The 13,437-nt window shown below is 35.7% G+C and overlaps 1 protein-coding gene across 6 annotated transcripts in view; it reads right to left on the bottom strand.

The window, feature by feature from the left end:
• Positions 1 to 5,299: 5,299 nt before the first annotated feature.
• LOC139988410 (uncharacterized) overlaps positions 5,300 to 13,437 on the bottom strand; it is a 38,983-nt gene continuing 30,845 nt past the window's right edge. For all 6 annotated transcript variants that reach the window (XM_072005821.1, XM_072005841.1, XM_072005831.1 and 3 more), the window contains exons 4-5: positions 9,703 to 9,768; positions 5,300 to 5,930 (exon numbers count right to left, since the gene is read on the bottom strand). In XM_072005821.1, the coding sequence (XP_071861922.1) occupies positions 5,757 to 5,930; positions 9,703 to 9,768 (240 nt within the window). In that variant the 3' untranslated portion in view covers positions 5,300 to 5,756. The remainder of the gene's footprint in view (positions 5,931 to 9,702; positions 9,769 to 13,437) is intronic.

The following is a 13,437-nucleotide window of genomic DNA, read 5'->3' as shown; positions in this document are numbered from 1 at the left end:
TAATACACAGAATTTAAATAGAACAGTTGATCCGTCACTAACGAACTTGCATAACTGACACCACTTCCAATGGATCATGTTCGACCATCGAACGATGATTTTTGTTCTCCAAATGAGTTTGTTTATACTTTATGGGGCCAGTCGTATGTAAGTGTACACACGCTTAACTCTTAAGAGCACACGGTGAAAGTACATCCTACATTTTTATTTCCATTTTAAATTCCGTTTATGGCAAAATAATTATAGGAGAAATTTTAAAACAGTTTTAGAATCTTGCAAAGAAATATTTCGTTTTTTCTCAAACGTTTGGAAAAGTAAGGGAAGACCCCGATGTTTTAGGAAATAAAGTGTCTACAAGTGTTTGAAGGTTACAGGCAGGTTTTATGGCGGTTCCCAGCAGACATGTACAAGATTGAGGATTTTCTAGGTCGAATGAAGAGCTTTAGTGGAGTTTAAAAGAGAATTTAGAAGGAAGGTTTGACAAGGGTTGAATATATCCAACGCCAACAAATTTATATTATACTGGTGCATATTATTAAATTTAAATTACATTTCATTTACGTTCACGGTTCAAAGACGATTTACGTAATTTCTATTATAAAATATTCGTTTATTTTTAAGCGTAAATGTGATGAACGTCTACCGCGAAGCTCGAGGTTTATATTACGTTTATTTTTGTTATTACAATATCAACAAGGGCGAATCAATATTCTATGAACGCGTGTACCAGACAGCAGGGTGGACAAATGTTCAATTAACATAGATTTTGAAACCAACTCTGTCGAAGTAAATCGCAATTGTTTCGATATTGCGACTGACTAGCCAGTTTCCATGCTGAATACGTCGCGCGCGAATAAAAGGGATCAGAGACAATTTGTTATTTTCCACGTTGCTCGTCTCTGTGATAACAAAAGCTATACATATAAGACTATAATGCGATAAACACAAATCTGGCTACTGGATGATTTTTGATACGAAACCGTTTCAGTTAGCGGATTTAATAAACCCGCAGTTATTGCGAGATCAGAGATAGAGATTTACAATTTACTCCAAAGGGTTCATAGATTTTATGTTAATCAAGCGTTTGTTTCACTTCCTGCCGCTAAGTACTCCTGCATGTTCGTGCATCACGTGAAACGCTTCAAAGCGTTTAACGAATACCGGTTCTAGATCGTTTTGAAACTAAACCAAATTTCGCTAATGTAAGACGGATAAGTACTTCTTGTGTATTTTCCATAGCAATAGTTTTAATAGGTTGGAAGTTAAATTTCGAATAAATTATAATAATCTCTAAACACATTAAAACGTTGAAATTAAAATGAACGAAGCACGATGTATAATTTAATAAATCGTCTTTTTAAATTAACTTACTCTATTCAATTTTTTCGAGGCATGAGAAGAAGTATATTACCGTTTGCAAATAAAATGAAACGGAACGATATGAAATATTTGTCGTATCGATACGATCGATTGTTAAATTAGGCAAATCGAATTTCGTTACTATAGAAATACACGGTTCAATGGGAGGGCTCGTGTATTGCAGTCCGATAGTTAGCACTCTGTCGTAAATCACTATTGTCGCAACAGTAATGGTAGTTAATTGTTGCCTATGCATAGTAAATGCACTTTTTGACCCGCACAGAACGCTGGATATCGACGTGACTTGTTGCGTATGCAATCAATAGCGCCTCCATCACGGTGACACGCGACCGCGTTAAACGTTAAAACGATTACCAGTTTCTGCCACGATAATTAAACTTTCGTTATCACGTACAACAATAGAAAAATAATCGTATGAAAATATTCATTAGCGCTTTATTCAACCGTTTTATCTTTTTTGCGATTGAAAATGTAAATGTGGTACACGTAAGATTGTGTGTCCGCCTAATGTAGACCTATTCTACTAGCAAAACTAGGAGGCTTACCACAGTATAGGGTAGTAGCTCTGGTGATTATAAAAGTGGCATAAATTTGTTATCTTTTGCTTGCAGGTAACCGCGTTTGTGCAACTCTGTATTTATGCATGAAAAATACTTTTTCGATGCCATTTGCGGCTGAACTTTCAAGTATTTCTTAAAAATAATTTTACGTTATATCGTAATGTTGATACAGGATTCTTTTCAGCTTCTTGTGTACGCATTAAAAAAGCAGGATTTCAATGTCGTTATGTATTATAGTTCGTAATTTCAAGTATTTTCTTAAATATCTAAATAAATACGTATTATTAGTTTCTGAAAATTGGGACCTTCGACCTTAAAATATAGAATCTACCAATCTGAGCTTTCTGCATGAAGAGAAACATTAATAACCCGGAATAAAATATAATCTGGAAAAATGGACCTTGCCAAACACGATTGGCCATTTGTAAAAATACGTCTGATCCTCGGATTTTCCAATATATCTCGTAGAATGTTTGTCGGGACGAGCCAAACAAGCCCTTCCCTGGCATTTCGTCGTAGAAATACGTGAAAATATCTATTGGAAGAAGACTCGACTCCCACGCTACGCGTATCCCGTTTGTACACGATAAGCTTCACACGCGTGAGAGAATCGTGAATATCTAACACGCCATTATGTCGCGGGTTCCGCAATTAGAAGCGGCAAGTCAACGAACAGGAAGTACGTCTTTCCTGGACGTTACCGGCGACAGTCCTTCATAGAACGTTCCGTGTCCTATATTTTTTTTCAGGACGCCCTGACAAAACCTACTTTATGCCTCGCGATTCAGCCTTCGCAATTAAATGCGGCCGAGTATGCAACCATTGTTCCGTTGTTGTATCATACTTTTTATTTTTTCTTTTTTTTTTTTTTTCCTGTAGGGATAACCTTCGAAACCTTCTTTTCTTTGAGAGACGAGACTGAATAATCGTGAACCAGTTCTCTCGCAGGCTGTTGCTCTAAAAAATACTCGGTCATCGGAGATCACTCGAAAACAAAGCGATTTACTTCAGAATCAGGGTCATAAAAACGTTTTGTACATTAATTTTCTTCGATGGTTTATTTATGGAAATATTTTCCTTGGAATATTTTTTTTTATTGTATCGTTTTTAATGTTCGATTTTCATTTAACAACAGGCGTAAATATTCTTTAGACGAAGGACAGCGCTGTCGTGCATTAACAAGTGCTTTTACAGAAATTCTAGGGAGTACGCTGACCAAGATGTTAGTATTTCAAGAAATTCTCAAATATTAAAGTTATCTTTGACTGTTTGCATTGCCACTTTGTCGGGATCTCATTAGAGAAACTAATAAAAATTTCTTATACCTGTTTAAAGTTGCTCAACTTCCTTAATTAGTTTTAGATCTTGATAAAGAACAAGTTTTAATCATCACTAATTGTATGAGTAACTGTATCTATCAAATACAAAGATATGCAAGTTACGTTTTTCCTGAATGTAGGTATAATTAAAATGATATGGTGCATAAAATGATAATATAAGATGGCGAGAGCAGACGTTTAATTAAACTGAAATTTTCTATCTGATATTGTTTTTCCCTTAATAACCAAGTAAGATACGAGATCAATTAATGCATTACACGCGTACTTAATCTACGATACTCGATATACTTTATATTTTGCTTCTCTGTTTCTCAAATATCGAAACAAATATTAAATGAGATATTAAAAGCATGTATTAAAGGACAAATTATACTTAAAAGATTTTAGTTTTCCAGAATAAATTTTGATCAGAAATCGATATTTAGGATACAAATATTTCAGAAATCAATAGAAACAAACATTTTCATTTGCAATTTATTATAATATAAAATTATCACATGACATTGAAAATACATTCTATCTTTAGTGTATTAAAACAGTAGTACAAAATTAAACCAGGTAGCCGACGCTGCGTGAACTGATCATCAATGGAAATGGAAGCTGTATCGATTAAGTAACTGCGACACTGACTTGTGGATGACACAAAGTTTACCTCGATATCGCGGATTAAGCGAGTTTGTAACCCACTGAACTTAGGGCGACCAGTTTACATGGTAGTTCGTTAAAGGAAGCTCCAACGCGAATTCCAGTGCTACAGAATCAGTCCCGCAGTTATCGTTTTCGTCGTTAATTACGTCGGCTTTAATGCGTTCATTTTTCTTTAAAGTTCCTTATCTGTACGTTGCGAAGTAATCCGTATTTATGGTTTCAACGCTTGTCAATAAATTGCATATGAGTAAGTATACAAGATAATTTATCTAATTTGAAAACTTCGAACTATTTGTAAATTGTTCATGCCACGAAGAAATTCCTGGTACGAAGTTTATGCAATTTCCAAAGGAAAATATTTGCAATTAACCGTCTATCATTGTTTATATAATTCTTGTACCATATTTTCAATGTTACATTTAAATTTCAAATTACGCGAATCATCCTGTATATTATTTCGAATTTGCATCGATTCACTTGATTTAATTTTGATATTAAATATACAAATTATTGTGTTTATGTTTTTAGCCGCGATCCATTAATTGTAATTGGAAATTGGAAATACGGTAGCTACAGTGTTAAAGGAATTCGCGAATTTATTATCGAGAGAATTCAGGATTCGTGGAAAAGTCATCTCGTAATAAGTCATTGGATCTCGAGGAGCGTACAAGGAAGATTCGAATCTCGATCTGTAACGAATTACACATGGCTCGTCTAGCATTAATTGCGTAGCTTCTTTGCGTGATAATCAGATCATGTATAAAACGAAAGTGTGTTAATTATTCTGCGTGACTCCTGTGTTCCTATTACCGTTATACAAATAACCAAAGAAAACGATCAACGTGAATGTCTCTGGTTTTTCATGAAATTTAAATTTGTTTCGATGGAAAATAAACACCTGCTTTGTTCCAGAAATGAGTAGTTCAAATTGTTAGATACATATGTAAATGCATTTATAGTGGTGGAGCGTCGGTCCTTAGCTGAATGCTAACCTAACACTATACCCAATGTGTTAATGGCGAGACGTACAAATTTGGGAGAGTATGTGCTCGTTTATTACGAGTATTATTTCATTTTCACATTGCGGTTGTGAACAGAGCTTAAATATGCTTGAAACAGTTGGAATTTGAAATAGGGGAGAAAGTGGTCAAGGAAATGGTAATGTTTGGTAGTGTAACATGGGCGCAGTTTAACATAAAATATCAGTTCTAGACGAGACGGAGAAAAGTAAATGATAATTTCAAGGAATTGGAAAATAAATATTTCGTAAAGAAATATGCAGAATAAAAATATACAACTCGAGTCGCAAAATTCACAGGGAAAGGGAAAGAAACGGGACTGTAATAAAATACGAAGAGACAAATACACGAGTTGCATGTTACAAAACATTAGATAAGCTTTATTAGTCGATATTTTACAGTTCACGTGCACGGTCTCGCGATCAGCGTCTGCGAATCGTGCTCGGTATTCAAGATCGAGCGTGCCGGCGCCGTTTTATCTCGAATTTCCATGAGTGCTTCCCATAAATCATATCTAATGCCACGAAGCTCTTCGTGTGAATGGAACGGAAGTGAATGAAAAAATTCAAGTCGAGACAGCGCTTGCACGGCGATCGTTTGATACGCGACTGATCTTACAATAGATCTGTTCGTTGTTCGCGACACGACAGCAAGAACTTCTCCATAACGTGTTTAACATGCAATATACTTCTTGTAGCACCTTAGTCTTAGATAGGGGAACGTGTAACGCTAGCGATTCGATGCCAGTATCGGGGATATGATGTCGTTTCGAGCACGTGCTCGCCGTTTTCTTCTTCCGTTTTGACGCCTCAGCAATGGGGACAGCGAATCAGACCGTTCACATCGCATTTCGCACACTTCAGGGCGACGAATTCCGCGGTGAAGTCGTTGCGATGAACAGACCTCTTGCTGCCATTGCAAACCGGGCACAGCTGCCACTGGTAACCGCCGCAGAATAGACACACTGTGCATGCGTCTTCGCTCTGAAATAAAAGTCAACGGTGTAGAGATGAGTAACCATTTCTTTTCCTTTTCTACCTCTTTTTTCTGTGGATAATTGGTATAAATAAACTTTTGCATTTGGGGAGCAAATTAGCTTAGATTGAAGTCATGATTGGGTATATGAGATGAAATGTTTGTATCTTTGATTACACGATGCGTTAATGGCGACTAAAAATGAAGAAGCTTGTTGAAAGAAATATAATACATATAGTAAATTTTACAATAGTATTTCATTGTCTATTAGTATTCCAATATAGTACTCATCTTCTCATATCCTATTATACTATTCTTGTTTAACCGTTGTTAGAGGAAAAGAGCTATACTAGACTCGTGATAACGATGTCTAGACAATTAGAAAGAAGTCAATAGCCCTATTGAGAAATATAATCGTCGTGAATACTCTGAGTATTTCCGGTAGTAAAACAATGGTAGACTAACAATAGCCGTATAATTATGGGAGGAAAGTATTTTGAATGTAACCATATTACAGTAGCTGGAAATTATCTTTCATAAACACCCAGATCACACCTCCTATGAGGGGATTTGATGATTAATTGCATCACGCTGCTTCGGATTGAAACGTGTGTCTGAATGAATTCTAAATGCAGAGCGTGTACGTGAGACAAGTTCAAGAATGTGTTTAAAGCGAAGAAAGAATTTTAATTAAGCTTTGATCTAAGTAGAAAACTCGCACAGTGGAAAAACACTCGACAGATTTAGAATTAGAATTAAAGAGTGGAATCAAGCATATTTTAACATTAATATCTTCATATCAAATATATATCTGGCTTAATGTTCAGAATTATCGATCGTGTTTCTGATTTGATCATCCGCAGCAATTCCATTCACATTATACATACATTTCACCTACGTAATGCGCTGAACCTAATGCTCGAATAATTGTTGGACTCTATCATTCAACGATTATAAAAGAAGCGTGACGATTCTTATTTCTGCATTAGTTTTCAGCGTACGCGGTGTGTTCGGCGATGTTGCTCAACATCGCTTTCACTTTTACTCATTTTCAATTGCATTCTTCGCAAAAACGACGAATATACATCAACCTGAGAGTGGACGATGTGAGAAACGAAATTGTTTGTTTAACTTCCTTGACTTCAACGCTCTCGATTTCGAAACACGTCGGAATTTCAGTGTTTTTACTTTAATTCTCTTTGTCATGTGTTTAACACGCGCTTTGATGACGTATTAAAATGTTCCTACCTTTTCACAATATTATATAATGTATCACAATTGAAGAATTAGACATGTAATATACTAAAAGATGGAAGAGAAGTCAGTGTCCAACTTCTGCAGCTATACTTTTCGAATCCAATAAAATGTCGTCCAACAGTGGGTAGACTTCAGTACAATATCGATGTAACACGGTAGCGTTGTAAATGACAAGACGTGGTTGATATTCAACGTGTTAATGAAATAAATCTTATATACACGTTACACGTATAAGCTACATGTTTATCGTACGAAGGAAGATTAGAATAACGATGATACATTATGCAAGTATTGCGTAAAGAGACGGGGGGGAAAGGGTATATCGTGGGCGTCGTTTAATTACGCGTCTTTCTGACACACCACATGAGTCGGTAATTAACTTTCATTCAAAAAAAAATATACGATATTATTGTTTTTCTCACAATTCACTCTCTTAATTTCTCGGAGGCAATCCGCAATGTTTTCTTGAAATTGTAATTGTTATATAAAGTTCATTCAATCATTAATGACTTGATTTAACATCAACGTGATAATGATCGTATATCTAATTAGACAAAGTTATATATATATATATTATCCAAAATTTTAAATCTTTCCTCTAGAAGACTGATAATTTCATCTCAATAATCTATTAATATAGAATATATCATTAATATTAACACTTAACTAACACTTTGGAATGTACAGATTTTTATATGCAATTTTTAGATTAATTACTCGATTTATGCGTTAACATGATCGCACACGGAATTACATAAAGCGCATCTTTCATCCACCATTTCTTCTAACTAAACTAGCCCTTATTCCAGCCAGTTACATAATAACTACTCACCTCTTCAATTTCATTCTTATTGCAAGATAATCAGAAACACATTTACCTTACACGAAACGTAGACACTGATCGTGTCTCGATTTTTATACCAAAGTGTATTTTACTATCTGCGGAAAATTTCTTTCAGTAGAGACATATAGCCTTACGGACAGCAAGCAACCGCAAACTATCGCAAGCGTTTGAGAATGTTTGAAGTCACGATAGTAAATCAGAGAAAATTTTCTGTTACATTTCTATGGATCGACGAACGCACGTGAAAATACGTTTTAATTTGGTTTCGACGCAAACTTTTGCAAACAATTACAAGCATTTGCCAACTTTCGATAGGGTTTTATGGATACTGAACAAAATAATCGAATGTAACGATCAAGTAGCAATTTTTAAATACGTCAAGGTATTAATTTTTGAAGGATTCGTTGAGAAATTTATAGACCTTGCATGGAGGGGAAAAATGTCCTTGTGCTGGCATGAATCCAAAGGACGACCACAAGATTTAAGGGCCAACAGCACGGAAAGAATATCAGGAAAGTGATAGTGGTAGCGACAGTGTAAACGACCTTTATTCGCTGCAAGGTAAACTTCAATTGCACGACATCGAAATTTATGATCGCGATGGAAAAGGAAGGTGGAGGCAGATATCGCCGGATAAAAGTGAAAGGATTGTACAACCTTGTATTCGCGACGGATTACGCGCGCGCACGATCGTCCGCCAACACGCAGTTATGTGTATAATGCCTGGCACAGCTGTTCCATTCTACTACACGGCATAAATATTCCACAGACATGGAACATAGTTACGTAGCGAATTCTCGGAACCGTCACGGAATTCCTAAAGGGTCAAATAATTCTCCGGCGTGAGGAACATTGGCAGAATTCTTTGTAATTCTTCCTCAGAATTACACGGTGACAAAAGATTGTGGTAAAATCCGCGTGTTCAGCATTCGATACACCGAGGGAACTAAATTCTTTGACGAATTGAATCGAATTGTAAGAATATCGAATTCGTGGTATCTATTTAGTTTGATAATAGAGGAACTACGTGGGGGAATAATATGATGTCATTAGATGCTGATACGATTTATTATTATTAACTGTGATATTGGAATTTGTAATTCTGTTACAATATTGGATCCGAACGAAGTTACGAAGTTGTGAACTGCACACTACATTAGCTGTATACCTTACGTATAAGAGATGATCAATTGCTTTCTACCAATCTTTAGAAAATTTTTCTCTGCTACATTTTTTGTCACAACTTTCTCAGTTTTATTAAAAGCAAATTTTTTAAAGTAAAAGCTGAGTTTAAATTATAAAAATAGTTTTAACACCAAGGTCAATCGACCAACTATTTTTATAAAACTAATTATAACATTGAAATTTTCTTTGCGCATAAGTTTATAATAAGATAAACAAGAAATCTTCAATCAACATTATTTTAGGCTAGCAGCAACTTTTATATATTTATAGTAACGTATATATAAGAATCAACCACGTGGCGAGATGCTCTTTAAGTCCTTGCAAATCGATACTGATTTTACAAAAATTGATCAATGTCCGTCAAACATTTTAAAGGAAAGGAAATATGTAGCCACCAATAGTTGTCAATTAATTGCTCAAATAACCACCGACAAAAAGTATCTGTTGCAAGTGTTAATGAAAATGCTGATTTATAAAATGGAACTTTTATTTACCTGGTAGGGCTTAAGCATTTCTCTCAGCTCTCCAGATTCGTTGAGTCGCTCTACGGTGTCGAATCCCTGTAAGAAGAAGCAACTTTTAATGACACGAATATCGTCCACGACTTCGTATTAATGAAACTTAATGATCAAAGCTAACAAGAACACGTAGAATTTCTGGGCATTTCCTCTTTGTTTTTCATAGGATTATGTTTTACTCGCAAAGGGCGCAGTCGGACAAGTCGATTTTAATTTCAAATATGCGATAATCGCTGGCGATTACAAAGCGTTTCATTGCACAGAGATGCTGGAAGGTCGCGTAAGCTTATATACGAAGAGAGGCATATTAAAATATTTATGACCAAGTAAAAGCCGCTATAATCGCTTTGGTTTTGCTGTCAAGCGTTTTCTCTATTTTCACGGTATTTTATCACCGATCGTTTAGCGGTACCGCGTTATCACACACACTTGACAACAGCTGTTGGTAATGAACATTTTATGAAACTTCGCTGTTTAAACAGTTACGTACTCCAATGATTTTTAATAGTGCCTGTTTATCCATTACCTCGCATGTCTTTTATTACTTTCCAGTGTTTCTTTTATTTTTATGGAACAGGATAGCGGTTTGGTTTCCAGTGAAAGGAATTGGCAAATAAAGTATAGGTGATCTGTAAAAACGTGTCTCAATTTTTAACTCGGTCCGTGGAAATGTTTCGACATTAAAGCGTGAGACACAAACCGGTATTAAATGGAAACTACTGTTGAAGGTTTTCACTACGACTCACTATTGATAACAGTTTTGCTTAAATTTGGAATTGTAAAGTGACTAGTCATTTTAGCAATTCAAATTCCAAATATTCATGTCATATTCGTAAATATTCTTATTCTTATCTCTCGTTAATAGATAAAACCGTGTCTCTTACCATTACCAAATCTCCTCAACCGAACAATGAATCCATTATCGATCAATTGATAATTTCCATCAATAATACATACGATTAATTCATTCGTTCAAATCCTAAACCCAACCCACTCCCTTTTCAATTCCCAAACCTGGAACGTGCCTCAAGGGAACATCCAACGATATTATTCTACTTTCGATATCCACGCACGTCTGTCGTAACCTATTACGAAAAAACGAACGATCGATGCCTTTCACCAATTCCAATTCGTCACCCATGTTGCGACAAGACGAATTCATAAAAACAGTCCCAAACGAGGAATCATGCAAACGATACAAATACCACATTGGTCATCTATTTCGTAGGTTTTTCGAAGCTAATAGTGGATCCGTACACTATCACGTGGCGCGGTCGATGAGGAATGCGGTTGGAACGCGGTGTGTTTCGTTTATACACGCTCGCCAGAGACCACAGGGGACCGCGGTGCCTTATACACAATCCACTTCACCTTTCGTTCTCTCTTTCGCGCTATTTCTCTGTTCTTCTCTCTTTCTCTCTCGATAGACCTTGGATCGAGCGGTTTGACATTTCGCGTTTATCCACTCAACGATTATCGCGAGTGACCAAAGCGACGATGCAACCGTGCGTTCAATCGACAAGATCTCTGATATCCAGCGCCGCGACGCGACCAGACACTCGGTGAAATTGGGCAATTGCGATGGCGTTGATAGGAGATACGCTCGCTCGATACGTGTTCAGAGAACCAAATGATATTATATATTCGCTGTTTGTTCCGAAGAGTTGGAATTGATTGCGAACGCGAAAGAATTCGGCTGAAATTGTGAAATCGAAGCTTTCGTGTTTTGTGTCTTGATGTCTTGTGATTGATAGATTCTTGGTGGAGAAGTATATTGTTTGGTGTGTTCGAAAAGAATAATTGCTTAATGATTTTTTAGCAGATTATTAAAAATTGGATTGAACTATTTTCATCTCATAATATTATATCATTCTTTTATTTTAAAAATATCTCAACCTTTTTCCTTTATATTTTTCTAGCGTATATAATATTTCCTTTGACATATTTCCAATCACCTAACAGCAGAGAATGGAAAAGGATCATAAGAGTAAGAAATATAAGAATTAAATTTGAAAGTTGATAAAAGAGCGCGAGAAAGCGAAGGGAAAACATTAAGAATTGTTTCTAAGGAAAGCTATTCGCATTAATGGAAAGCCTTAACGATGATTACGTTTAATAACTTCTTTCTATTTCTAACTATAGCACGGTGAAATGGTACAAAATGTGAAATGAGTAGCAAAATGTCACAGTGTTGAAAAGGTGAGGGCCAACTTAGCTGTTATTAAACCCGAAGTAATTTCGTTTTATGATTCCTAAGCTGCATTTCATTTTCGCTTTCACTTTCTTCGCTTTCTTAAGAAACAACTGAAAAAATACTACTTAAGTGGATATTGTAAATAGATGAGCAGAAGAGCATTTATAATATATGAGTTATTAATAACATATAAATTAGAAATTTTAATATGTATTTACATCCAAAAAATTATTTATAAATTCATATTACCCTACATTGTATACATATATTTATATTACGTACACATTAAAATTAATTTAGAATATGGGAAAAACCACATGATTCTCAGCGGTGATGGCAAACAATAATGAGAAGAGAATCGTGAGAAGGTGTCCTTAAATCTTTATTAAAACGAGCAGTCTCATAAACAAAAAGATATTTCGTAATATATTTATATGCACTTCCATATCACAAAAATCTTTCACATTAATAAAACTGTTAACTTCCGGAAACACATAATTATATCATTAAACTTTTTTCCTTCCTCTCTCAATCACTGGACTTTTGTTACTCAAACATAGTTCGTACAAGGAGTCTGTACTTGAAACTTCGGAAATTTCATCGCTGAAAACGCTCGAAAGAGAGATATACAACTCGAAAGTGGATTTTTAGCGGTAACGAAGGGAATGTCTTGAAGAGCGAAATAAATTCACCATTTTTACAACAATGCTGCGAATCTGTTATCGTAAAATATTTGCTGCGAGTGCATATATACCTCGCGTCGATCTGGGAAATCTCTAACGCTCAATTTTCTCTGAAATTGCGTAATTTTTCGGCCGCAGATCGTTGTTCGTTCACGAGCGATCGGAATTTCTCCAACCTCCCAATGATGCAATTTATTAGTCGGCGTGTTGCGACGTAATTGCGCACCGCGCCACTATCGGAGCGTGCGTCTAATTGCACGGCATGTAATTGCACGTTTGTTTGTTCCATTTCGACTAGCATTAAGCGGTACGAGAACTTGTTTCACGACACCAGCACAAAATGTGCTTTTGTTTTATCAGTTTAAGTAAGAGGAAATTGGTGAAGTTAGGAAACAAGGTCACGATGTTTCGTTATCATAATTTCTACTTCTACTCCTTAATCTTCGCCAACTAGGTTGTACTGACGGTCAATGCGTTTAATACAGACGTGATCCCTAATATCTCTATTTTCCTCGAAGTCTTTTCATTCTATCTTAAACGATAATTTTTTAAGCAATAATAGATATACTTGTTATTATTAGTAGGTTGACAAACGAGAGGTTGTGGGTTACATAATTTTACTGTATGGACAGATTTTACAGCTAATAATGTTGTGATAAGTAGGACAATCTATTGGCTCGAAATTTGCAAAATTCATCTGTAGCTGTTGTTCGGTTCGAGTTAATTACTGAGATATACGTGTGATTCGAAAGTGTACTAAAACTTCTACGAATCAGATACAGAGATCGTAATGGGATGACTCAACTATATTAAAGAATATTTCTTAATAACGTT

This window comes from Bombus fervidus, chromosome 1 (assembly GCF_041682495.2).
Source record: "Bombus fervidus isolate BK054 chromosome 1, iyBomFerv1, whole genome shotgun sequence".
Lineage (NCBI taxonomy): Eukaryota > Metazoa > Arthropoda > Insecta > Hymenoptera > Apidae > Bombus > Bombus fervidus.
The sequence above is the reverse complement of the archived record's forward strand: the minus strand, read 5'-3'. Positions and strand labels throughout refer to the sequence as shown.